The following is a 27,587-nucleotide window of genomic DNA, read 5'->3' on the forward strand; positions in this document are numbered from 1 at the left end:
TTGCTGTGTGTCGAATAATTTTTTATGGAAAGTTAGGATGTGTGATATGGAATTTAACTTAAAGTTAATAGATATAGCGCTTTTATTTTGTTTCGCCGTTTTTTTGTCAAAATGTTGAACACAGACTTACTGACAGCCAGGGGGCAGCTAACTATAATATGACTTAACAGTTTGGATATCTTATTTTATTTCATTTTTTTGCATTTACATAATGTTGCTCCGAAATAAATCTGTCTATCTATCTGAATGTTTAGTGTTGTTTAGATTATAGTATAAGTACTGACATTGATTAAGTTGGTGCACACCAATTATTAAGTACTTAAAAAAAGGCAATCTGCAACTACATTTTCATCTTATTGAAACAGTTTAATAGAAATGGGGTTTTAAATAATTAATTTTAATTAACTGTGTTTTGCCATCCCTTTTTGTTTTTATTTATAGCATTTGGTTCTGTTTGGTAAATCAAACTCTCAACACCATGGCATACTTTATATATATATATATACTGTTGTAAATAACTTAACTTCTACAATTTTACTTCAGGTGAAAAGGATTATTTTTTCTTTTGTAAGTTTCTGTTTTCTTATAATTTTCTTGACACGATGGGAAAGCAGAACAGCAAACTAAAACCCGAGGACATCCGTGATTTGAGGGCCATCACTGAGTTCAACGAATACGAGTTGCAAGAATGGTACAAGGGATTCATCAAGGTCGGATAATTTTTAATGTGTTATTTAAATTTTGATTGATGTGTTTATTTATGTTTATATTTAATTTGTCTTATAATTTTGAACAACCAAGTATATATATATTTTTTTTAAACATTAGTCGTGAGGAAAATATTTTGACTATAAATATTTGAATATGATTAAAAGCTGTCCCAATCATTGTCATGCTCACCATATTTTCTTTTACCTTTTTTATTTTATAGTTTTTCTAAAGAATTTTTTCCAAAGGTTTATTCTATGAGGTTCTGTGTGTTTTGTGATATTGGTTTTGCTTTTCATTTTTATATGACGTATGAAATAACCCTGTCATAAAATATTCATGTTGTTTGTCATGAATATTGGGATGGTTGTATTAAGTTTATAAATAGAAAGCATCAATGATATTCTAAATTCCAGGGAACGTTGTTAAACACCAACTAATGATAACTGATCTGTGGTACAATGTCTCGCACCTTAACTGTATCCTGTGTACATCATAAATCAACATGTTTTAAATTCACTTAAAGATGGGAAAGTACACGTAAAACAATTTGCTAGAAAACATCACCATCACATTTTTTTCACCTTGTTGACTTAAGCAAGCCCTTAAAACAATTTAAAGGAGAAGTATTTTAATACAAAACAGAACCAAAAAGGCAAAAGTTTGGATTTAATTTTTGGTGTAAGAATTTGTCACTGAGCAAGAAATTGAGTGCATAGGCCTAAAATCAACAACCAATTTTGCTTAAGGGCACTTGCCAGTTGGGCAAGTGGGTGTCAATCATTACTCGTCTAAAGCAAATTGCACTTAATATTGATATAAATATACAAACATAGATATCACAGCATAGGTGCCGAACGTGGGTGTGCAGAGCGTTTTTTGACGCCCTGGATTTCTTGCAGGGCATCAAAATGCCCTAGAATTTGACAAAGTTTTGTGTGCAACTCCACTTCTGTGAACACTATATTAAAGCTAGCATAATGTACACCGCAAGTAGTGCAATCGTGGTTCACTAACACAGTATGCGCGACTTTCCTGAATTACATGGGGAGAAGTACCATCTGCGAAAGTGTTCGTTCGCACCTATTAATAAAACCGAAGCGGCGCTGAAAGAACGAAATACCAGCTCGCGCTAATGTAGGTCAAGCTTAAGCTGATGAGTAACATGGGTCAAGCCAATTAGTGAGTCATAAATAGACAAGTATTAATAACCTATTTCCTAACTTTTAAACGCTTTATAACACAGTGCTTCCTAATGTTTAATATGCTGAGATGTTTTGTCACTCAATTCGATAAATAAACTTAATATTTCGAACATAAGCATTTAAACGCCAAACACATAAAAATCCTTGTTCAATAACACCGACTCCTCTCGCACAAGTCTCTTCAGTACTTAATATCGGTATAGCCCAAAAAATCCCCCCTCGCTTTGCTCGCTCCTTCTGCACGTATGGTATGCCTGATAATAAGTTACAGACACTGCTCAAAGTAGATTAGCACTAACCTTCGTCCTTTTTAATGCAGGAACAAAGCACGCATTAGCTTACAATTAATTCTGGCGAAATTACAGGAGACATAACGCTTGTTTTAAACATAATATACAAAGTTGGAAAATCCGTTTGCGAGACCTGCTACGTTTTGTTTGTAATGAGCAAGCAGTGGTGCATCCTAGTCGGGGTTCGGCACCCATGATAGTCACCGCATAATTATTTTCATGTCCAAAGACCACGTGTTTAGTGTGTAATTCACATTCACACAACTTATTTTCCCAAAACCGCAGCTTGTACTTTAGCTGACTTGGCACACTGCTCGGCACAGATGTTGCGCTAATCGCATAATAACTCCCACGAAAAAAGTTTAGTTTTGCAGGTGGAGAAAGGCGTGCTTGTAATTAAGCATAGTCCCGTACATCTTGGGAAAGTGCGCAGCTAATAGTCGAAACACGATTCTACCAAAATCAATCACACATACTTCACCGTCTTTGTTTAGTTTTTCGCCTGAAGTTAACGATTGCACACTGAACGGTTTCGACGCACATGTTTGTTTTGCGTATTTTTAATGACGTCATTATTCATTAAAGTCAGACGGAAAACAGGGCAATTCCCTAAGTTGAAATTCCGGAACCCCCTTTTTAAGGACTGATTCGAAAAACGCCCTGAGATTTTGAAAGTTCGGCACCTATGTATCACAGGCTTGGTAGAAATCGTACAACATATTTTTATATTGTGTTCTAGAAGTCAATAGGCTTATGCAACAATGAAAATGTTCAGTAGCTCTTACTTGTGTCTGTTAAAATAATAATTTAGGCCATACAAGATCTCTATTGTGGTTTGCACTTAAGTTTGACATATTACATTTTGGCACTTAACATTCGTGAAGAGATAAGAAATAGCGATTTGCCTTGGTTTTAGTGTGCAATATTATGTTGTTTTAAATAACCAAGCGTATCATTTTTACAGGACTGTCCATCGGGCAATCTTACCATGGCTGAGTTTCAAGACATTTACGGAAACTTTTTTCCACAAGGAGACGCTTCAAAGTTTGCCGCACACGTTTTCCGCACATTCGATTCCAACAACGACGGTAAGTGCTTTTTAGAAGCCAACCAATGTAACATTCAAACAATTGGATTTGTGTTGTAATAGAGACTTGCTTACAGCAGTAAAATATTAGAAACAAGTTAGCCCGAACAATATTTTTAACTTTTGCACAAACCCAAAATTGCATTTTCATTTTCTTGGAGTTTGTTTCACTTTTGCTGTAGTACATCAATGGTAAAGGTTTATAGAGTTTTTGTTTTTATTTTAAGGCCTAAACTGATGTTTTTTTTTAACTTAGTACTTTTACAAGTTTTGGTTTACAAATGAGTTCCAATGCGGACAAATAACCCGAAGTTTAAAAAAGTTAAGGGCTTTGTAGTTCAGGATAAATATTGAACATGTTTTTTAAGCTTCTAATTTTATTGTTTAAAGCTTTAATTCAGTTTTAACTGGTTAACTATTTCTTGTTGGTCAAAAAACTAAAACAGAAAATAGTACAGCAAGCTAATGGTTTTAGTTGCAAACTGCAATGTTTTGTGGCTGTGTGTTTTTTATGTCAAAAAATGACCCAACCACAATGAATAGTCAAGCTGACCAAAGGCCACAACCTGCTTTATATAAAGAAGTGTCTTCAAGTTTAATTATTGCCTTGTAATTTTTTTACTTCTTGCTTTCAAATGAGTAATGGTTAATGGTTTAGCATTAGAGCCTTGAACCATACAAGTTGCTTTCGGTAAAAATGCAGCCAGCTTGATATAAGGCATTGGACAGACTAATGAAGCCTATACAAAGTAGGGCTTCATGGTTTCTATTGTCTTGTCATAAAGGTTATTATGATGACACTGAATTTAAAGACTCCATATATACAGCTTCCTTTTAAAATATTAATTCATTGTAGTTAGTTTTTGGAATTTTATTTAATGCAAATTTGTTAATTTAATGGTTGTAAGAAGTTGCTTTTTTTAAATTTATTGTTGCCTTGTTTTTGTTTGTCTGCTGTTAATTAGGTTTATGATGTCATACAGGAAGTTCAATTGTTCCTAATTGCCCCCATTCTTGCAGACAAAAGAAAGTTCCACTTTTGCATCCTATTAAGCATTTTGTTTGATTTTGCTTGAAAATCAATATTTTAATTATGATGTAATTAATAATTAATTGGTATAAAAATGCTTAATGCGCCTATCAATAATTTATTCATTTTTGCATAACTTTTTGATATAATGAGATTGGTTTGCTTTTTCAGAAACGATTGACTTCCGTGAGTTTATTGTGGCGCTTAGTGTAACGTCGCGAGGAAATTTAGAAGATAAGTTGAAATGGGCTTTTTCGATGTACGACTGCGACGGAAATGGAACGATTTCGAGAGACGAAATGTTAGAAATAGTCAGGGTAAGTCAATATTTTGTTGTGCGTTAAAAACTTGCTTTGTCTACATTGGCTGAAAACAAACCTAAACTCTGTTATTTTAAGTAATGTATATATTAATTCAAAACAAAATTCTCATGATGACATTTTTAGTTATTTACTGTTTAAAATATGAAATAGCATGCTTCACCATTATTACTAAGAATTGTAAAATGTAAAGATTGAAGTTTACGTGTTAAAAAATGCATTCATTAGGTGTATGTTTTTAAAACACAATAGTTTGATTTGTAAAAAAATAATCTTCAGATTCAGTTTAAATTGTGATATTTTTATTTAGTTTATTGAAAAGAAAGTAGCATACTACCTTATAAAGGATAAAATTTAAAATTCTGATTGAAGCCAGAAACTACAATGCTGCGATAAAACTGCTAAATATAATTATTTTGACCTTGAATGTGGTAACTTAAGAACTAGAGTTCCATTGTTAGCAAGTGCCAATCTAAATTAGTTTAACATTTCAGTGACTTGCCACCATTCGTTAAGCTTCAGTGCTACCCAGCTATTTCTACTCACTACATAATTAAAAGGCCATGAAATTTGACCTAACAGTGTGACTCATTGTGTGACTCAAGACCTGCTAAAAGCCTCTTTACAAATAATGGTTTGAGCTATAGAGCAGCACAAAGCATAAGGGATTGTATTAACATGTCTTTAAGTTTGGATTCTGTTTAATTTTCGCTTTAAGAATTCAATTGACACTTCTACTGACCAAATTTCCAAGTTGTTATCAAATATATTTTTGTTAAAGTTAGAACCCTGGATTATATTCTCTTAAGAATCCTGTCCAAAATACAAAGTTTTGTTTGGAAATAATGCTGGAATTCAAATAATAATCGACAATAATCTATGCTAATCCACTTTTACCTGTCAATCCTTCACTTTAGAAACTTACTGTTGACTGAATTTAATTAAAAATAGCTACTTGAAAACTTTAAATTCAAGTGCTTAAGTTTACTTCAAACATTTTTTCTTAATTTGCACCAAGGTATGGTTAAAAATTTTTACATATTTAACAGTTTCCCAGTTGCAGTTTATGAAACAATACAACTGTGGTGTTATTAAGGTTATACTTACCATAAAACCTAGCTGCTACCATAGGACTCTTTTTAGCATTTGTTTGTTTGTAATATCAGTACCCAACTGTGAAACCAACACACTATTTTATCACAAATAATCATTACGTTACAAGTCTTTAAGTTAGTTGAATTCTGAAGATGTTTGCTTTCTAATTGAAATTAATTTTGGTATCGTTATTATGTTATTTCAGGCGATTTACAAAATGGTTGGAGCTGTTATGAAAATGCCTGACGATGAATCGACTCCAGAAAAAAGAACCGACAAAATATTTCGACAAATGGATAAAAACTTAGACGGTGAGTCACAGGTTTAAATTGTATTATAACTCCACATTAACTGATACAAGAGTGGAATAATACAAAAGTTTTGCTGTGTCAAACAACTTTTACTTTTTAGAAGTTTATATTTTGTTGTTCTTTTGTGAAAAGTGTTTGGTTAACTTTATCGCCAGAACCCCTTTTTGGTATATTTAAAATTGTGGTAAACCCCATTAATTTTAAAACAAAATAAGTTAAAAAAGATCAAACTAACATAATTACTTTACATACAAATCAGTATTCATATAAACCAGGGGTTCTTAAACTTTATTTACCGCGGACCCCTAAATTTTTTATTTTGCTTTGCATGGTCCCCGGTAGGCAAAAAATGCTCCAAAATGACGTCATAATACAAATAGACTTCATGACTCTGTTATTTCGGTCCGAAAAATGTGAAATTTAAATGGAGTCTAACTATACATTGAGTGCAAAACCGTTTAATTTTTAATTAAAGTGTTTACGTTTAAAAATTAATTACTTTAAGTATACACTAGTTCTTTAATTAGGCCTTTATGTACCCCCTAAAACTAGTTCACGGACCCCCAAGGGGTCCATGGACCCCAGTTTAAGAACCCCTGATATAAACTAATTGCTAAACCCAAGTTGTCAACTAACATATTTGAAAGATGTTGCAGAGACTCTTTAAAATTTCATACGAGCCGAAAGTTTAAAGGGCATTGTTCTTGAACCAAGGTTAAATTCAAGATGCTTAGTTAATTAGGCTTCAACTGTAACTTCTACATTGAGTGCAATCATTTAGTTTTAAGTTCCCTTTGGGACTCACAGACTTGTATCAAAAGCACCCGAGGGATTTGACAATTAGACAGGCTTCAGTTGTTTCTATTACCATAAGGCAAAATATAATGGTAATTAACTGTGTTGTACACTGATCATTTACCCATAAACCGTTTCACTTGTGATAGTTTTGTTTTTAATTTTTAACACGTTATTTAAAAAAGTTATGTTGGAAATGTCAAAAATAGATGCAAAAAATAAATTGATGTATTGTATTAAACAAAGTGTAGGTTTCAACCAAATAGAACTTCCTAAATCTTAACATCCGATTATAAGTTTTAGTAAGAATATCAAGGCTTTACACAAGTAGGTATTGTTTTCAAAGCTTCAAATAACTCTTTTCATATTCTTTTATATTCTTACTACAACCTCCAATCATTCTGCTTCAAAAATGATAAGTTACTACATTTTATTTTTTTAAACCCAGTTTTCTTATTGCACTTCAGCAATAAAATCAATTGAAGTGCGAAACATGATAAAGTCAATATTAACTTTGATCACATTAACCCTCATTATAAGGAACTGTCAAAGCTAGCGAAGACAGCTCGCAATTGTTTGTCATGTGGGTGTGTTTATGGACAATGGTGTTACAAGACCAGGAAGTATGAATTGCTAGCACAGCTGCTTTCTTAAAGCCGTGCCAAGCTAATTGCCGTGTATTAAAAACTTACAATCAATTTGGAAGCATCTGCTATCTTAATCAAATTTGTTGCTTGATAATGGATGGCAAAGCCAAATAGGCGAAGTAAATCAACATCTTTTTGATAAAGACGTTTCGATGTGCACATATATCACCATCAATTTATGTAATTCAACCAATATTGTTCCCAATGCACAAAGGTTTTAACCAAATTGTTGACGGTTTCAGTTAAGTGTTTTCTACTGCTCAAGGGTGCCACGAAATATTTTGGAATTGATTTTGCCAATATTGATAAGTCAATAAATATGCTGTTGCTATTAGGCATAGTATATTTAAATAGGAACCTATTTTAAATATTGGTAAGTCATTTGAAACAACTCTTTGTGTACAATTAGAGTACAACAAATCAAATATAATTTCCTACATTCAGTTATGGTGACACATTACGAAAATTCTAGTAGAGTTTTTTGCAATCTATTTTTTATCACCGGGGATCGTAAGCCATAAAAGGTTATAAAGTGCTAATAACCCTGTTAGAGCATCCTGTGTAGGACATTGAAACGTTGGAATAAAATCACGATAACCAGAAGAGCTGTTTAATTCACAGAAAACTGATATATCTAAAATTTTACTGCAAACTTTATTCATTTGATTGTCGTTAACATTGGAACAAAGTAGCTATTTAACAACTGTAGTGATCTTTATGGAATTGTCCTTCAGTTCGAAAGTTCATTTAAAGTTAGTATTGAATTGCAGCTGACAACATTTAAACTGTATGTCAATCTTCATTGGCAATAATTACCACTGGGAGCGAATATTGCTCCTTTGCTTGCCCCTGATGTATATAAGCAGGTTATTTACTTACCAAAATTAAACACTTTAGTGTGAGGATCTGTAATGTAGCTTGATAGTGAATGTCAAAACCAAAAAGGTCGAGTAGATCGACATCATCTTAATAAAGAAGTTTCGATACGAACTTGCATCATCATCAGTTAGTGTGGCTGAAGTCAATTCAAACCTCACTTATAAAAGCCGGCCACTATTAATTAGGAGTTTATAGCTCGGTACATTCATTAGTTATCAACTTTAACCTTAAGGTGTGGGACAGGTACAGATGTGTTGATAAGGTGTATACTTTCAATTTGTTGCTGCATCTTGAATACATGAGAACTCGAGTAGCCTTTAGAGCACATAAGGTTTGGAAAAAAGTTTTGCAAATAATAAACACTTTTCTGTTTACATTCCAGGTCACATTTCTTTGGAGGAATTCATCGAAGGAGCGAAGAATGACCCGTCGATTGTCCGACTCCTGCAATGTACCCCCGGAAGTGGGGGGTTCGGACAGCAGGGACAGTAACAAATCTAACATTAGCAAGTTCAGGATTCGTTTAATGCAGCGAGGTCTCTCATTTTACAACCATTCAAAAAGACCTGCCAATATATAATCCCCAAGCAAAAAACAAAAAAAAGATAATACACTAGTAAAGTTGATTTAGTAAACTTCCAAAACCCTACCTGAAAATAACTTTACCCGAAAGCATTAAGAAAGACTTTGGGCCGTGGTTGCTTCTTCATAGTATTATAATTTAGAATTGCATTACGATCAGATTGCAATTGTAAATCCGAAGAAATAGTCTACACAGAAATTCTGCATTAATACAAAAAAATCCACTTAACAAATCAAAGGGATTTTGTATGCTGCATTATTTCTTTACTGTCATATTGATTGCAGATTTACGTGTTTTAAAATGAATCTAGTTTGTGTAAATAAAGATTCCTTAATTATGGGATGTCCAAAGAACAAAATACAACTTTCTTTCATCTTTGAATTATCCCCCTGTTTTTTTGAGATATTGCTTTTGATTGGGGATTTTATGTACATAGAGAAATCATTGAAAGTTTTACGCTATATCTTTTTGCCTAGAGATTTCTCAAATCCTACTTTCCTCTTTTACATTGTATATTCCTCTTGAGATATGCATCATTGGGCTTCTATACCATCACACACAAATGGCCCTAAGTATCCAGTTTGCACTAAATGAAAACATTTTATCCCAAAACTGTGTCAAAACATTTGAAGCAGTATACCCAGCGCTTTTAAAAGTATTTCATTTGTGTTTTATTCACAATTACAACTCACGTTTCTCTAATCGTATACATTTCCTAATTTTTTTTCTCTAAAAAATGTAAAATGAAAACAAAGCCATGACAGAAGTAAGTAGCATTTTGTGAACGTTTAAAGTCATTTTTAACATTTTTACGAAAAAAATGCTACCTACTTCTGTATGGGCTTTGATATTCTTTGTATATCTAACTACAACCTCCAGACACTATGCTCCTTAGCTAATGTTCTTAATGGCTTCTTATAGTGATTTTGCGTCAAATTAAAATAGTCAAGACTATTTCTATTTTTTTACTAAAACAAGGAAGGTGTGATTTTCATTTTCTTGCTACTTTTCCAGTGGTTTGTTTGCAAAAGCTTTACAGGTTTCTGTGTGTGTAGTGAACTTTAAATTTTCCTATTTTGTCACCATGAACCTTAACGTTAGCCTAATATACATTTCTTCTGTTTTTATTAACTTCTAAAACACACTTTTAGGCTTTTTTGCTATTCGCTCATTTTTAATCAGTGGCAATCATATTAGTATTTCCCAATTCATCAAAACAAACGCCATTAAGCCTAATTAACTTTTTTTCTTGCTTTTTCAAAAGTTCAATTTTATAAGACACAGATAAATTTTAAATTTCTGAAAAAAAAGTGTTTTGGGATTCTTTATTATGGTTGCCACTGGTTTAAATATTTCAACCTTATTGTTACTAAACCCTTATTTCTTACTTAAAAAATGACATCGTTTGAATATTTTCAGTGGCTGCATTACGATTCCTAGAAAATAATTAAAGCAGTTTCAATTTTTGTTACAAAAAAACACCAACGCCTGTTTCAAACAAAATCGCCAAATACGTTTATTTTTGGCAATTAACAAAAGACCAAAATCCCGTTAAGTTTCACATTTTACTCGCTCGCTTGCGTTTTGTGCAATTGGTTCATACAGGAACTTAAGCTATAACGCAAAGCATGACTTGATTTCACCGAAACGCTGAACGTTGTTAGTATGATCTTGTTCTTGGCTTTTTTCTGGTGTTTCTTTCATTGAAAATGAGTTTTGTAATAAATATCTTGCTCATAGTTTGAATTGCGAGTGTTAATTTCAGGACTGGAGCTGGAGCCATGTGTTAATTTTGCGAGCTAAAGCTATGAAACTGTTTTCTGCTACACCTCGAAAGAGTTTCAAATTGCTCAAATGAAAGCTACTCAACAGTTGTGTGGAAAATATAACTTAATGTAGCTTGTACTAAGGCAACTTTGAACTCCAATAACAGCCACAGAATGGGAACTATTGTTAAGTGATTAATGCAGTGATTCCCAAACTGTGTGCCTCGAGAGATTGCCAAGTGTGCCGCAAAACTTTTTTGCAATTTTGGAAAAGTGAGTATTTGTATTACCAATAGGCATACACGCAAGCATTTTAGACTTAAATACGCACTATCTATTACAAATTATTAATATTGAGACATTTACATATAGTTTGTCGATTGTAAAATGACTCCATTGTTTTCTGTTAAAAGTGTGCCGCGTAATAGTTCAGAAAAAAAAAAAAAAAAAAAGTTTGGGAACGACTGATTAATGGCTCCGGAGTTGGAGCCAAGGCTAATTTGCTGTGAATCCCCTGTCCTTGCTACATTGAAGTCGGCTGGGGCCCTATTTTGTTCGTTTTAACTGAGATTCGCAAGCTTCAATCTTATTCATCTTAAACCTTCTAGCTAGGATGCGATACAAATCTTTGGTGTCGGTTTGTTAAACATTTTCTACTCAAGCAAAAACACGTCTCGATTGTCACCAAAACTTTTGTTGCGTTTGTACCAGGGAGAAACTGGCCATAAATTTATTTCATAAAAAAGAAAACAAAATGGTAAAACGGGGAAAGATAAAATCGTTCAAAAGCACGCAACGAAATAAAGGCAGTACAGACATGATTATGCGCGAGAGAAAAGTGGAAAAAGGGCTAAAACGTGCCCTGTGCAGGTCCGGATTAGGGATGTCCAATAACATCGGATCGGAGCCGATACCGGATGCCAATTGTAATATCGATACTCGTCTGATACTAGGGTGGTATCGGTGCCGATCCGATAACAAGTAACTTGTGTATTTTGCCTTGTTTCACGATTTAACGCAAAGTTTTCCACTTTTTGGTCAGATCACGATACTTTCGTCCAAAATATCGGTTATCGAAACACAGTATCGGTTATCGGACGCCCCTATCCCGGATCTAACCCAGGTTTTCTTGAAACTCTTGCGTAATTTGTCCTGAAGTTGGGTCGTAAGTTCCGGCGCAGTAGTAGAACTGTCGCTTCGAACCGGCCTTCCTTCTTCTGCGCTTGTATTCGTCGTAGGAGAGAACGTAGCAGATGTGTGAGATCGTCTGGACGTCGTTCTCGTCGATGTGCGTCGATTTGTAAAGCGCGTTCTGCGAATATTGGATGTTGGGATCTTGAGAACCGGGTTCGAATCCCGACTCGGGTAAAGTGCGACAAATGTTGTTTTGGCCCGAAGCTAATTTTACTGAATTTAGCAAATCCGTGAACTGCGGGATCTAGTTTGCGATAAGCTTAAAATAGTGTTAGCTCCACCAGCCGACATAGAAAGCCCTGCTGTAAACGAAGCTATAATCGACGTTTCGGCGGCAGGTGGCTTGGGTTACAACCTCAGACCCGGGTTCGAACCCCGACTGCGCCAAGTGCGACAAGGGGTGTTTCAAGCTGCAAACGTCCCTTTCCAAGTAATGCGATCCGAATAGTGAAAAAGCTCCACATAGCTTACAAGTGGATTATAAAGGTTGCTTTGCTATTGAAGGTTGATTATTGCGCCTAGCCCTAAACTATTTAAAAAATAAATAAATTCAAGACACCATCCTATAGTCTTGGTATAAAGCCAATAGATGAAAGCCATCATATTTTAATAATAAAAAAATCATGTTTCCCACAAAACGTTGAAAAAACTAAGCCATCACAAAATTCCGCATTTTTTAACCAGTAGGGACCTCAAGCTCTCTCCATTCCAACCAATTAATTTTTGTCCTGTCGTCCAGTGATGTTTAGCTGTGAAAACTATGACGCCAATAAGGTAACTTTGGCAGCATTGTTTAACTCTATTTGATTTGCGTTTTGTGTTATACTCCCGGCAACCACAGGTTAGAGTAGCAGGTGCGCTTTTGACGCTTGTTGCACCTGGTCACCCGATTTTTTCGGTTGTGCACCCCCGAGATTTCGTCAGATCTGCCATGCTTTCCAGACAGGTTTGTAACTAAGGTGACCATATTTACCTTTCCGTGTTGTTTCCGGACTCCAGTTATTTCCTCGGGGTGGTAGAACCACCTCACTCTAACCACCATCGTCTTCGCCCACGATTCCCACATCGACTCGATCAAACCGATGTAAGGAAGCTTTGGCCGTCCTGACGACAGGAACACTGCGCAGTCGCCGCACTGCGCATAGCAACAAAGAAAGTTACACCAAAAATAAATTGCCAAGTCGAAATAGACATTTTTGTAAGGTTTGGTGGCGGCTTAAAAATTTCAGAGAGTTTAACCATTTTATCTAAGTTTGTAAAAGATTCGAGCAGAAAAGTTCTTCTTATCGAACAATGATAAGATCCCATTTTGCAATTAGGTTGGCATTGAGCGTTTCTATAGTTCTCTAGTGCAAAATAAAGCCGTTTAAAACTCTTTAAATTTTTGTGGTTTAATTTTGGAAACTTGGATTAAAAAACGAACAACACTAATAGCCTTATTGTGGGTCAAGAAACTAATCGGCGTATGCATAGTTCAGTGGTCGGCAAACATTTTTCCTCGCGGCCCAAAGTACTTTTTTCGGAGCTAGTGGGGGACCACTACAAAAAAAAAATTCCAAACAACAAAAAATAATAATATAGTTCGAAATGCACTATCAGGGCCACTCTGTGATCACGCGGCCGAGAACTACATGATAGCACTAAACTATTCAAAAGTATCTAAAAACTGGCTCACCCCACTAAAAATGGCTGTGCGGCCCACAGTTTGCCGACCACTGACATAGTTCAATGCGAAGAAATAGTTAGTATGTAAGCAAGTTTAGTTAAAACTGAGTATCCACTATTTTAGTTTTTTGTTTGTTTCAATTTTGATGGAAATATTTAAAGAAAACATTAGGTTAAATTAAGACGAAAAAACAAGAGTTGAACTTTAAACACATTTTTGTATTTTTTTTTGTTGATGTAAACACAAAACATAGTTCATACTCGCTGCTTTCAACACTTAAGCACAGGACGTAGTAAGAATATTAAAGCCCTTCCAGAAGTAGAAAGCATTTTGCTAAAGTTCGAATAAATCTTAAGATAATGGCTGGAGGTTGTAGTTAGACGTAGAATGGATAGCAAACCCATACAGAAGTAGTCAGTATTTTGAAGGTTTCGCCATACGGATGAACAATGAACAATCAACATATGCCGTAAAAAATAACTAAAGTGATATTCGGGCTACAACCTCCAACCATCATGTACAGGTTTTATGAAATCACATTGTTTTGTAGTTATAACTGACCGATATAACGTAGTGGTCTTTGGCTGCTGATTTGTAGAAGGTTTTTGTGGCGATTCCGTTGCTTTGTGGAACTTCAATTCGTTCATTCCATCGCCAACATGATTGCTCTGTAAAGTACAAGGGGGTTCGGGTGCCCGATATATCCGATTCTAGGTACTAGACGCACTCGCCAGCAACCTTATTTAACCCATAAGATATTTTTAAGATCACGGATGATAAAATTTAAGATAGGGGTATCCAAAAGTAATGGGAAAAACTTTAGTGTAACAAATTAAAACACAATTTTTAGGAAAATAAAAAATAGTCAACTTCCAATAGGTCAAAAAAAATAGAAATTATTTAAAATCATTGTGCACTTATTTTAGGCTTTATAACATTATAAGTATGAATGAGTTTTCGTGAAAAGTTGTGTTAATTAATCGAAAAACCTTCCAGGCATTTAATAAAAACGTGAAGTTTGTTTTTCACCTGGTTTTTGAACTTTCGTCGTATTTTTCTTGTTATTTTCCACGATTGGAATTCTCGCTGGTAATCTAAAAACAGAACAAACAAATTTAAATCTTCTAAAAATCCAAAGTGATAGAAAGTAAAAAACAACAAACTGTAACCTAATCTACAAATCAAAGAGTGACTAGTTCGGATAAAACATTTAAATCTTACAAGGTGGGTTCAGAGAGCTTATATATTTCCGCAACTATTTTGTTCGGAAACTTAATAAATGGCCAAAAATAAACCAAGACATTGCTATTGTTTGTAAAACTTTATAAATTGAACCAGAAATATACATTTATAACAATGGTATCGCTTTAATAAGTTTCATAGCGAAATACGAGGATTGATAAAAAAAATCATAATGTTCAGTATGTTATTTCAGTTTATAAGTTGCTGATGAAATTCCAGCAAAGTGCAGAATCTCTTAATTTTCCGCAAACTTAAAAAGTTTGGAGCATAACGGCTTGAGTTTGTAGCAAGACGTTCAATGAATATCAAAGCCCATACAAAAGTTTAGGTAGCATTTTATGAATGTTTTAAATAAATATTTATTCATTTAAACACCTTGTCTAATCTTAAGTACTTTGAAAATGAATAAAACACGGTTTATTCAGCGTTTAATCACGACAAACAAGATACTCACGGCGTTACTCTTGGTTGGTGTCTCCGACCATTCTCGGGTTGAACGGGGGATTTCCCTGCAATAATTAACATAAACCTACAACGTGTGCGCCTGAAATAGTGATTCACAAACTATTCACCTTAAGGCACACTTCAACAAAAAATAAATCGCAGATGTTTACAAAACAAAAAGTTGTTTTCATATTTCATAGCAGGACAATAAGTTGAGTTTCTTTGTGTTATGTTTTATTCGCTTTTAAATTTCAGGAAGCTAATTAGCTCGCCCACACTTTGCTCTTCTACTTACACTTAGTGTTCGGGTGGCCATGAAAAAGGTGGAAAACACTGCTTTATGAAAAATTCTTTCACAAGTAATCTTGGATAATAATGCTTTTTCGACTCGATCAATATATTGGAGCAAACAGCAATCGCAAGAATAATTAACCTTAAAGCGGCGTTTACCTTAGTCCATAGGTTTGTGTTGACTGAAGATTATTATCTCTTAAAATGGCCTTAAGGGTATTTTCAAAAGTAATCTATTTCATATTAATGACCAACCCAGTTTGTTGATGTTTGACAGAAATTTTGGTTTTCATTCTTTTGAAGATTTTATTTAACTTTTTTTTCCAAATCCCGAAAGGAGGTTTTACATTATTTTACAATCTTAACACTTATTTATTGGTGACATCTCCTAAACTGATTACCACGTTATAGCGGTCTACTTGCAAAATTAATTTGGGTAACATGTAACAAACAGTCGCATCTTTTTAGTTTTTAAATAATGGACGGATTCGTAGTGAACAGGGCGGTTTGATAAAGTTTTTTTCTGAAATTCTTATACACACTTAAATTTAAATGCGCGAAATATTTTTAATGGTATTAGTTCAGAAAACACGCAAATTTTTCACCTTTAAAAGGGTAATTAAAATCTAATTTTATTGTTTCCAAAACTTTACAGAAGTAACAACTTTTATGAGTCGATTATGCGCAAAAAGTAAAACAAGTTAAGATCAAGTTGAACCCACTTTTACAGGGCGGGAAATCTTCCGGTAGGAGGCGCACTTGAGCGAGCGAGATTGTTGCTGAGTCACCGTCATCAAAATCAACGTTGATCTGCCCATTGTCAGCATCTGTGACGTAACAAGTGTTGTACTTTAAATGATGCAATTGGCAACTCAACTAAAATATCACAAAACTACAACCAACAGCAAGTTTATTGTTTTACGCGCAAAAATTGAAATAAATACCTTAGTTTAATCATAATCTGTTAAAAGTAAAACACAATAAGTCAAGTCAAGTCAATTTTCTAAAAGAGTCACGTCATTTGTCTGCAAGTCGAGTCATTACAACACTGTTCATTTTTTTCACAAATAAGGACAAAAGTTTTCCTGTGTTACCTGACTCGACAGTGCCAGGATACAAGCAGTGCATCTTCTTCGACCAGTAAGCCACAATCCTCGTGTTGACCTCCACATTGTTGTTCCCGACCTTCAGGTTGGGAATGCATTTACTTAAAACTTCCTCCTGACACAATATGATTGGTCGGTTGCGATGTCGGTCGCCCTCGAGTAATACTCCGTACCTGTGGGTGGGAAATGTGAAGTTATTAGGGTAGTTTGTTTAAATTACCTAGGTAGAGTTTGAAATAAATTCGATGTAAAAGCGCCTTGAATTTTGGTGGGTCAACTGTTTGGGAATTGGGCACATTTGGGTGACGTCAAAAAGCGATGTAAGGGTGAAAATGTTAAGTGTTTATAGCAAATGCGAAAACTTGGTAGTCTTCTAAATCAGGGGTCGCCAACACCGGCCCGCCGGTTTATTCCTCCGGCCCGCGGGATGTTTCCCAAAACAAGGTTATTAATAGTTTATAAACAGGAACGCTTGACACATGCCAAACTAGGTAAAATTTTGATGAAATGTCAAAATAAACGAATATTTCATAAGCTCAGCAAATATTTTGGTGAATAATTGTGTAAGTTTTCTGCGTTTCATGTTAATCAAGTTAAGTAAATAGGTCAATACAAAGTTTTATATCTAGGCCGCAACCTTGGATATCTTGGATCTCAACTTGTTCACTTACAGGTCTGGTGGGTGAATTAGGGTGAGGGTGCCAGCTGAAAAGACTTTATCTTCTTGTAACATCAATATTTCCAATCCCTTCACCAAATCAGTCGAGGTGAGGACTGGAGCAGCTCTATAGATAAAATTATAACCACATGTATTCAATACTTATACACAACATATTGGACAAAAATTATTGTTATGTGATGCCAAATAATGTTATTACCATGCTCAAATAAAAAGGCATTCTTTCATGGCGATTAGGCCACAAATTGCTTTACAACGTTAAGATGTTTAGTTACCACCTCAAGTTTTTCACAAGTATAGGTATAATTTTTGTACTGGATTGAAATCATGTGGAGAATATCTCTTTGGTATCAGACAAGTACCGATACTACCCAAGGCATCAGGTATCGGCTCCAATACGACATTATCGGACATTCCTATCGAATAAGTTTGATGGTGCACAAAAGTAATATTTATAGTGCAGGTCATATAACAGGATTGAATGTAAAATGTTGTTCAGGCACTTTAAATGAATTAATAATTGACCAAATATATAAAATTGTCATAATAATTTTAAGGGGCCATTTAATCAAACAAGAACTTGAATGTCTAGAAACCTTCACTCTTTTTCTTTAAATTTTTATAATGACTAAATTCCCCAAATTTTAGTGAAGACCCTAAGGTTTTAAATCACTGTATCAGCAGACCTCACTAACCACTGAAACATAATATTTGAAAACTTACCGATTTGAAGAAGTTTGGGCAACAATGTTCGAGTCGTTGCTTTGCTGAAAAAAAAAACAAATGAAAACTTTGAGTTAATTAATCAAAAAAGGCCACATCAATAATTTAATTCTACTACAAGTTGTTCTTTTGAGAAAATCACAAAAAAATCAAACTATTTTTTGTCAATAATTTAATCTGGGAATAGAGTCATCATTTAAAAGTTTTCCTCTTTAAATTTCCTAAAAATTAAAAAAACTGGGTAATAGGCCACCATTTAATAAAAGCTTGAAAGCAATTCTTCAAATAAGTTGTTATGTAACAACTAGGAATTGTTTGTTCAGACATTTTTAAATATTGAAGCTAGTGCAAATAAAAGTTGGGTACTACTCGTGTACTATGTTTTAAGTGCATTTCCGTGTATCTGAAATCTCTTCATTCAAGTATTTACGTTTAACACTAGTCTGTGCTCTTTTAATGTAAATTCAAAAACAAAACTGGGGGACACGTGAAATTATTGTTGAATAAATAAAAACAACAACAAAAAAGTTTTATCAGTTTTATAAACACTTCAAGAAAGAACAAGTAAGTTTTTGAAATTCAATTTGCAAAACTGAAAATAGATAAGATGTAATAAGAATACCAAAGCCCATACAGAAGTAGGTATCATCTTGAACGTTTTGAATAAATCTTTATTCATTTTCAGCATCGAATAGATAAGTAATTTAAATGTATACTTTCTAATGATAACTGTTGCATGAATATAAATACCTGCGGTTGTTTGTTGTTTAAATCTGAAGAATGCTGCGCAACTTTTTTCGGGTTTGTTCGTTTTCGTCTTCTTTTGCTTCCACTTGGGTTGCAATCGTCTATAAATGTTGGAATATTGTTGCTAACAGGTTTCACAATGCAATACGTATGACAGCAGTTAACTAATATTTGTCGAGAGTGGTTTTCAAACTTTTTAAATCAAGAAACTATTTTGTTTCCTTGAAATGATTAAGAATGCCATCAAATTTTTAAAGTAAGAAAATTAAAAAAAACACAGTCCAATAATAATTGATAATTTAGTTAAACATAACATTGACATGCACAAGGAAATAGTGTTGTACATACCTTCAATAGCAGCTACAGGGTCTTTAGTTAACGGTTCCAACTTTTCAACAACTGTTTCTTGTGGGGCAGAAATCTACAAAATACAATAAAACATTCACTGGTAAATAAAAAATGTGGCCAGTTAAAATGTCGCAAGCCATGGTGTCAAGATATGAGATTAAATATTTTGTTGGAGCCAGTTATAACTCACCAGAGTTTTTTTTAACAAATTAAATATGTTTTGTTCAGTTGCCAAATAAACTATCCACTATTTGGTTTATAAAACTACAACCATGTTTCTATGGTTTCTTGTGATAATTATAAACCCAGCGGTCATTTGAACGCAAAAATCAATACGTTTTAGATCAGCCTCATGTGACCTTCATCAGGGGCCTTTGTAGTCAGAAAAACAACATGTGACCAAAATGGAGATTATTTAGGTTGGCTAAAACATTTCTTTTTTGCTTTATATATATTTCATTCAGAAAAGAACTGTATCTAAGAACCCTATACAAAAAAAATAACATTTATAGCAACTTCTATTAACCAATAACAGCTTGCTTTTACAAGGATTTGAACAGGATCTACAAACTATATATCACATACCAGGCAGTTTTTAGTCGGGCTTGGTAGCACTGGTTCAACCTTAACCACACTTTCTTCAACTTTCTTCGATTCAATTTCTTTCTTTTTACTCTTTTCTTTGCTTTTCGATCTTAAAAAAGTCAGGAATATAGTAAAGCTAAATAGCAAAGACAAAACATTGAATATTAATCAAAAATGTATATACAGTACAGAAGCATAGTCTTAATTTTAAAGAAATTTTATGTAAAAAATGTACATATTTATATACAATAGTTTACCACAGTCTAGATATAAACATTGGTCATGTTTTTTGTTGTTGTAATAACAAAGCTACTATTAAACCTTACAGAAAATCCACAAACCTAACTTACATAAATTTAAAAAATTGATTATTATGCAGGAATGTCAACTTGCGAAATAATTTTGTTCCCAATATAATCAAATTATTTTCATGATTTAAAATAAATCAATGGCAATAGTAAGAAGACAATTATAGAATTTAACAAAAAGAAAAAATCCCAAAACACTGCAGGATAAACAAAAATATATTTTAAACTTTAACAAAAAATCCCTAACTTTCTTTATCTATGTGCTTTAATATAAAAGTTATTGAAACAAACTAAAAAGCATTGTATAACAGTAAAATTTGATCAACCTAACATTAAACAATTAAAAAAAGTTCACTAACTTTTGTTTTTTGTGTCTTTGCTTTCTTTGTAACCTGCTGAGTTCGTTTTGTTTTTGTTGATATCGCTTTTTCAAATCCCACAAACGACGTTTCATTTGGATTTCCATGGCCTCCATGCTTTCAAGACGTATTTCTGTACAAATGTTAAAATAATATTAATTTGGTTTATTTTGTGAAGAAAGGATTTAATGATTTTGTCTAAATCATTAAACCTTTCTTTTTAAACAATGTGTGTTCAATTTTAGGTATATAATATACAGGAATTATTTCAAAAATGTAACAAACATTATTGTGATATAAGACTTGATTTAACGTCAATCAATGACATTCTCTCCATATCAAGTAAGATAATAAAAATCACCAGGATTTATAAAGATCTAAAATTCTAAAACATTAAATCCTTGTGGTTTCTTTTGAAGAAATTTTTTTGATTTTTCTTATATTATATACCGCTAAGACCAAAAAACAATTATTTAGTGCAATATTTTACAGAATTTATCTAGCGAAATTATTGGGTTAAAAATGTTTGAAAAGTTGTTTATCATCAAGCATTTAAAAACATTGTTGGAAATGAAACTAGGATGAACTAAGCACACAAGCTAAACTAAGCTTGTTTCTTAGAAATAATCACATTGGTATTTTCTGGGACATTGTAACAAAAAAATAAGGACAAATCGTTGAAATAAGCATGGAATGGTAACCCTTTACTTACAGGGAGTAACATTGATCTGTTATTTAAAAGCTTTTAATAGATCTGAACTTAGCTGGCATTTGGTAATCCTAAGCACTTAATATACAGGATATCAATATTTAAAAAGTGCACACTCACTTCTGTTATTGTAGCATTTAAAATCTATACATTTGCTTAAAACAAAAACATTTCCATCTGCCTACCACAGCTGCTAACTTTGATGACATTTAAACAAAAAGTTAGTGACTAATGGCATTTAAATAAAGCTTAACACAACATTTTAAATATCAGCTACTTTAAGGTAATTTTTAGATAATTTTGCAAACCTAACAAATAACAATGACCATTGTCTATAATAAAATAATAAATTCTAATGAAAAACACACTGTAAAAACATATCAAGTATTAAAACAAGGAATGAAAAATATGTGTATCTCAAGTTTGTATTTCTACTAGAAATTTATTACTTAGTGTAGATAGGCAAACACCAATAAACAACTTTGCCATTCAGTAGCAATGCACTTCAAGCTCTCATTTCAAATGCTTTAGCATTTTAGACAAATTACTTGGACTGGTAATGTTTATTGTTGGATTACCTTAGAAGCTAAAATATTTTGATATCTTAGATAAAAACAGCTTTAAACAAACTTAATAAACAAATTGTTAGCATTTAATTGATAAAACTAAATTAACACTTGAACCTTATCGTTTCTAATAACTTGAAAATGTTATGGTTGCCTTGTAAAATGCTTTACAAAAATCGTTCAACTATCAAATTTTAAATACTGGTTTAAATAAATGGGAAAGAAATATCTTGACTAAAATCCTTTTTAATAATATTAGATGTATTAAGAATAAATACAGAACGAGCAAACATGGGCTTTGATAAACTTTAACCTCCAACCATTATGCTCTGAATTATTTTTTTATTAAAATTGCATTTTGCTGGTGGTTCAATCTTGAAACCATCTATGTACACAAAAGTTGGGATCGGCGAGTTTTAAAGTCACACTTAACAAAAATATTCGTAAATAACAAAAAACAATATCTAACAATGGCAATAGCAAACAAAAATAAGCCAGCCTTTAATAATACTGCAACCAAGGTTATATGTTGTTAATTATTTTACCAAATATTCACTCACTTGAGTTAGGGTTGCTTGGTGTGGGTTCAAAGTTTTGTAATGTTTCTATGCTGGAGGCGGAATGGATCCGCTTTCGACAACTTCTTTGGCGAGGTGATGCTGGGAAGTAATAACAAGATGAAAATTCTATAAAAATGCTGAAAGTTGTTCCAACAATGTTTGTTTCTTACCTGTTTTGGTCGAACTTCCAACATGCTTATGATTCTTTTGGCTTATAAGTGCCTAGAAAACAAATCAGTTAAACTAAAAATAAGTTCTTGTGCTATATATTCGTTTGTCACACGTTTACTGAAAACCTTCATCAGGGAATGAAACACATGGCCAACAAGTTAAATGACACGCACAAAATAAAATGAAATCAATTATATAAACTTTTTTTTTTCTTTTGTTTAAAACATTTAAACAGTTGACAAAAGCCAATTGGGGTTTTAAAATTATATGAATTCGTTCACATGCAATGTGGTAATTTGGGAACCAACTAAGTTTGAAATATATAAATATTAAATCTAAAGTATAGATAACAGACTAACCTAGGGTAATTGAAATGTTTCCTAATTAATGCACTAGACTTCAATTCATAATTTTCTAATCCAAAAACAGTCAAATATTCTGCAATGTTTAACATGATGTCATGTGCTTTTTATTCCTATTAATATATACCCTCTTAAGTTCTTGGGGACTTTAAATAGGCCAAATACTGCAAGTTTAGACAATGTGGCTTTTGAGATATAGTATCTCAAGTACTGAGATAGAAAAAAGTTAACCATAAATTACTTTAAGTGAATCAAGAAAGCATAGACTTCATGGCTTTTGATTTGCTTCCAAGACACAGATTGAAACATGAGCAAGTTTTCCAACTCTTAAACTCAGGGATTTAAACATTTTCCTAATCCTTGGTTTAACTGGCCTCTGCGAGTTTTAAGTGGGTTGTAATAAATGTTGCCTTAATAACTGTATCAATGTTGTTTATGATAACAGAGCATCTTATCCACCAGTACTAGTAAAGTGAGGTGTAAGACAGGGTTCATAATCGTGGTCCTACGCAGCCCTGTGGCCATCAGTCTTTGGAAAGCACTAGTAAATAATAAATCAATTATTTGTCAATTGAACTCAAAGTTGTATGACTTCAGGGACTTTTCATATGACGTTCCATTGTACCCAATTTTCTGATTACTTGACCCACACGAACCCAAACTCACACTCTAACACAAAAAATGTCAGCACCCTGAAGATAATGCTGTATGATTCTGGACCAGTGACAAGCCTTCCCTTATAAATCATGTTTCACAAATCGTTGAGAACCCATAGAAAGCTGACAATCATTCCAGATTTTAAGTTTGGCCGGGACTCATCCCAAACCATTAAACAGCAATGTATTTTATATTAAAAAAGCGGCAAACCTGCTTGAAAAGCGTCATTCCTTCCACTGCATCCAAAACATCTCGCTCAGACTTTTCAACGACAGAGTTAAAGTTACAATGATTGCTCTGTGCTGCAGCAAGTGGTGACTTTTTACACTCATTGTTATTTATTTCCTCGCCCGAACTACTTCCACAAACCGAAGACATCGTTTCTTCAGAAAGATTTCCATTCTTCTTCTCGCTTTGAATAAAACTCAATCTTCGTGATTTGAATAGAATGTCTTTTCTTGAAATGTTAAATGACATTAGTTCTAATATGACACACAAACTACAAAGCACACATCATTCTATGCTGCTCAGATTTTATAAACAAAAATTTTTATATCAAAAATATTTGCAATCTTGTCTGGAATGTAATGTGTACATGATACTTGTTATCTTTTTTTTACATGATACTTGTTAACTTGGTTTAGGCAACAGAGCTGGTACCGTTAGTTGGGTAGCAATGTTAAACAATTATATTTTAAGTGTTTAGCAAATTTTAGTTGTTTTATTTTAAAACATAATTTTTCCATTAACAGTACAATCGGTCCATCATACCTGATATATAACTATACAAACCAATACAGCAATCAATCAATAATAATACACGATTTAGATTTGAAATACCATCTCTACTGTAGCTTATTATCGAACTTAGAGAACTTTAATTTTTGTGCTATATACTAAATTTCAGCCTGGTTAATGTTAGTACACTTATGCAACAAAACCGGGCGCTGGTCTAGAATCCTACCACAACGTTGAAATAATTATTAAGCAATGCATATTATGTGGGTTAGGGTGTCGGTTAGTGTTTGGGTGTGGGTAGGTTAAGTAATATTGTTTAACACTGTTACTGGACTCACCCAAACCCAAACGCTAACCGGCACCCTAACCCAAATAATGTTCGTTGTGGTAGGATTCTAGACGAGCGCCCAAAACCGTGTATATGAAGAGGAACAAGACTAGCTGCTGAAGTTTGTAAAATACATTTATATCAGGTAACGGCGACTTACACATAAAACTACAATTACTAAAATACGTCACGCAAATCATAGTTATTTTTAGTGTTGTTATAAAACCAGCGGTTACGAAATTGGTATTTTGTATAGACGTAATATTATCAGTATAAATTAGTTGGTCAGTTTAAATAAAGTTTGGAAAGTAACTTAGTTTACTTGTATTTTGTGATTTAATAATTTCGTTCTTATCCAAAAACTCGTCACGAATTATTGAAGCACTTTAACACCTAAATTACCGCAGGTGCGCCGCGCTCTGATTGGTCAATTTCAAGTTCGCCTCGATCAAATTTCTATTAATTCGAACCTTTTTAGATTTTTCTTTGATATAAATTTCCTGACTGATAACAACTCAAATATATGCGACTTACATTTGTCTTGAATGGCAGAAAACGACATTTTGGCGATGTACATTTATTAGAAATATGCTAAGTTACAATACAAGTACAGATATGTTTTTATTTTTTACAGCGCTGTTTTTATTATTGAAATCACGGATTTCTTTTAAACAAATTAAAAATAGAAAACAACGTAAAACATTGGTTTATTCCAAAGCATATAGTTCATAACAATAACATTTTATTCTTAGATTTCACGAAATTGATTTTCAAAACAAAAGAGGAGTAGCTCATTTTCCCAAACTCTTTTCGTCCACAGTTCAACTTTCTCGACGCCACACTCAGCAATCAGGATATTTTTAAAAAATGTTGAAATGCTAAGGACCGGCGGCATCAGCAATTGGGTTGGCGTGTATCGTGACTCTTTGTAGATGGACGTCATTTAGTGGTCGGTAATTCTTCTCATTTACAGGAAGTTTTTCTAATTCATCCAGGATATCTAAACCATCTATCACCCTGTTTAAAAAATGCAAAAATTCAATTTTTTGTCACACCAAAAAAAATTTTTGTCAATATTAACAAGAAAGTGGAATTGAAAATCAGATGTATTTTTTAAATATATTTTTAGATTCAAAGTGTATACTATTTAATATCAGTGCGAAAGTTAATTTGCAATTGCCAATTTTACAATGTCCACTAAGGTTTTGTAATATTTATATTTTTTTTGTACGATACAACTTTATCTTGTAAACAAAATACAAACCTTCCAAATATGGTGTACTTCATATCAATGTGGGGTTGTTTCGCGTAAGTTATGAAGAACTGCGATGCATTTGTGTTAGGTCCACTGTTAGCCATTGAAACAACTCCTCTGGCATTATGCTGTGAATTAAATATTTTTCGAATTTTTAAAGTCATAAATTAGCTCAACATAACACTAAAATGCGGCTTCTAAATAATCTTATTTTTATCAAATTGCAACACTGTTAGCCTTCGCTATGGTTGAATGGTAGCGTTATTGTTGGTCACAATGGCCAGTATGACTTTCAAAGGGTTATATCGCAGCTGTACAACTTGCGTATAAATGTATTAAACGAAAAAACTTGTTAAATAGAGTCAGCATCAAATTACTAAATTTTTCAAACTGAAACCTATTACCATGTATGTTAGAGATATTTTTTAGTTTGGTTAGATAAGCTAAATAAAAAAGTGTAAAACAGTAACTGCAAAAATATGTTGTAATTAAACTAAAAATAAAACTTTTATAACCTAGCACATTAAAGTGTTGGGATAAGTACAAAAGGGTAAATTAAACTTTAACTTACTTTAAGCGAACTAAGCAAGCATATTAAAAATATTAAACATCATTAAATATAAGAATATCTGCAATATACACAAATAAATAAAGCTTACTTTAAGTGAATCAACAATTTCATCATCGAATGGTTTCCCCCAAATACTTTTTCCTTGCTTTCCAGTACCTGAAGGATCCCCAGTTTGAACCATAAAGCCTTTGATGTTTCTGTAAATTAAATGCAAATTCCTTAAAGCATACTTGAAGATAACACAACAAAGAATGGACATTGTTTTCACTTGTGAAATAAACAAAATTTGACATCCATAAAATTACTATTAATTTTAACAACTTTTTTCAATTCAAACCTAATAAATGAGGTACTTCAATTGCGTGCGTTTGGTATTTGGGGTTTGCTAGAAATTTGCCACGCCAAATACATTTTTCCAACTCGTAATTTGAGGCAGTTTTGTCAAAAATAACAATAATACATTTTCAGTTAACCTGTATTGAGCTTATTTGTAGAGCAGCAAAATGTTTATACCTGTGAAATATATTGTTGTTGTAATATCCACTTGCACAGAGTGCCAGAAAGTTTTCAGCAGTTTTTGGAGTCAGTTCGCAATGAAGTTCAATCTTAATATCACCAACATCAGTGTGAAGTGTTACAGCCATGGAATGTTTTCAGTAATCAAAGTAAATTGCAAACTAAACAAACTATTATAAACAAGTGGGTTGTAAATTGAACTGGTCTAATTAGTTCAAGTTGTATGAAACAACCCGACTATCATACAAAAACAAAAGGAATGTATTTTAACAGATTAAAAAGTTTGGCCTACACATCCCATACTCCATTTAGATGCAAATTTTCGAAACAAAGGTATTCATAAAAAAGGTTGCCTATTCAATTATTATAGCTATATAATATAATCCATAGACAACATTCCACATGGTAAAGTCCTAACCTGAGCGATTCATACACATGTCACTATCAGTTGCCAAGGAAAATAGAACAACCCGGGTTTAGTGGTCGGTAAAAATAAGTTTAAATTTTATAGATACCTGTTTAAAAAAGGAATCATCTAGAAGCTGAAAACTTGCTGGTTTTATGTGATTAACCCAAGTTATTTTTTACGTATTGAAAATAAGGAACGGTAAACACAGAATATACAAAATTAACAACGAATAACAGAATCAATGCAAATGTTGATTTCAGTGTATGTTTCATAATTAACCGGCAAGTAAGTCAGATTTCGCGCCAAATGAGTTTACAACAAAATATATTATGACGAA

At 33.1% G+C, this 27,587-nt stretch overlaps 3 protein-coding genes across 3 annotated transcripts; 1 reads left to right on the forward strand and 2 right to left on the reverse strand.

Moving 5' to 3' along the window:
* The first annotated feature begins 548 nt into the window (after nucleotides 1-548).
* Nucleotides 549-10,696, forward strand: LOC146146511 (neurocalcin homolog). The gene is made up of 5 exons (XM_083387235.1): nucleotides 549-710; nucleotides 3,168-3,291; nucleotides 4,492-4,637; nucleotides 5,941-6,046; nucleotides 8,750-10,696. Exons 1-5 carry the CDS (start codon nucleotides 603-605, stop codon nucleotides 8,857-8,859), a joined length of 594 nt encoding a protein of 197 aa, XP_083243361.1. The 5' UTR covers nucleotides 549-602; the 3' UTR covers nucleotides 8,860-10,696.
* A 1,067-nt stretch (nucleotides 10,697-11,763) lies between these two features.
* Nucleotides 11,764-23,997, reverse strand: LOC146146512 (uncharacterized). Its single transcript, XM_083386835.1, has 16 exons — nucleotides 23,644-23,997; nucleotides 22,414-22,465; nucleotides 22,244-22,342; nucleotides 20,409-20,541; nucleotides 19,742-19,850; nucleotides 19,157-19,229; nucleotides 18,812-18,909; nucleotides 18,062-18,105; nucleotides 17,331-17,444; nucleotides 16,648-16,832; nucleotides 16,276-16,380; nucleotides 15,273-15,327; nucleotides 14,606-14,670; nucleotides 14,138-14,244; nucleotides 12,884-13,045; nucleotides 11,764-12,028 (listed from the first exon to the last, which is right to left on the reverse strand). The coding sequence occupies exons 1-16, from the start codon at nucleotides 23,908-23,910 to the stop codon at nucleotides 11,831-11,833; spliced, it is 1,866 nt and encodes a 621-aa protein (XP_083242961.1). The 5' UTR covers nucleotides 23,911-23,997; the 3' UTR covers nucleotides 11,764-11,830.
* Nucleotides 23,998-25,180: 1,183 nt separating this feature from the next.
* LOC146146513 (peptidyl-prolyl cis-trans isomerase-like 3) lies at nucleotides 25,181-27,065 on the reverse strand. The gene is made up of 4 exons (XM_083387236.1): nucleotides 26,839-27,065; nucleotides 26,414-26,522; nucleotides 25,764-25,882; nucleotides 25,181-25,516 (listed from the first exon to the last, which is right to left on the reverse strand). The coding sequence occupies exons 1-4, from the start codon at nucleotides 26,967-26,969 to the stop codon at nucleotides 25,378-25,380; spliced, it is 498 nt and encodes a 165-aa protein (XP_083243362.1). The 5' UTR covers nucleotides 26,970-27,065; the 3' UTR covers nucleotides 25,181-25,377.
* Nucleotides 27,066-27,587: the final 522 nt, after the last annotated feature.

This window comes from Ascidiella aspersa, chromosome 4 (assembly GCF_963924565.1).
Source record: "Ascidiella aspersa chromosome 4, kaAscAspe10.2, whole genome shotgun sequence".
Taxonomy (NCBI): Eukaryota; Metazoa; Chordata; class Ascidiacea; order Phlebobranchia; family Ascidiidae; genus Ascidiella; species Ascidiella aspersa.

Bases quoted from the DNA above. Each gene is read 5' to 3' on its own strand.
- LOC146146511 (XM_083387235.1), top strand. From the start codon at position 603: ATGGGAAAGCAGAACAGCAAACTAAAACCCGAGGACATCCGTGATTTG. The intron at 3,292-4,491 runs GTAAGTGCTTTT...TTGCTTTTTCAG, and splicing joins ATTCGATTCCAACAACGACG to AAACGATTGACTTCCGTGAG. The intron at 4,638-5,940 runs GTAAGTCAATAT...ATGTTATTTCAG, and splicing joins AAATGTTAGAAATAGTCAGG to GCGATTTACAAAATGGTTGG.
- LOC146146512 (XM_083386835.1), bottom strand. From the start codon at position 23,910: ATGTCATTTAACATTTCAAGAAAAGACATTCTATTCAAATCACGAAGA. The intron at 19,230-19,741 runs GTATGTGATATA...TGTATTTTGTAG, and splicing joins GCCCGACTAAAAACTGCCTG to ATTTCTGCCCCACAAGAAAC. The intron at 12,029-12,883 runs GTAAATATGGTC...CAATATTCGCAG, and splicing joins TCCGGAAACAACACGGAAAG to AACGCGCTTTACAAATCGAC.
- LOC146146513 (XM_083387236.1), bottom strand. From the start codon at position 26,969: ATGGCTGTAACACTTCACACTGATGTTGGTGATATTAAGATTGAACTT. The intron at 26,523-26,838 runs GTATAAACATTT...TTTAATTTACAG, and splicing joins AACAACAATATATTTCACAG to AAACATCAAAGGCTTTATGG. The intron at 25,883-26,413 runs GTAAGCTTTATT...TTTAATTCACAG, and splicing joins AAATTGTTGATTCACTTAAA to CATAATGCCAGAGGAGTTGT.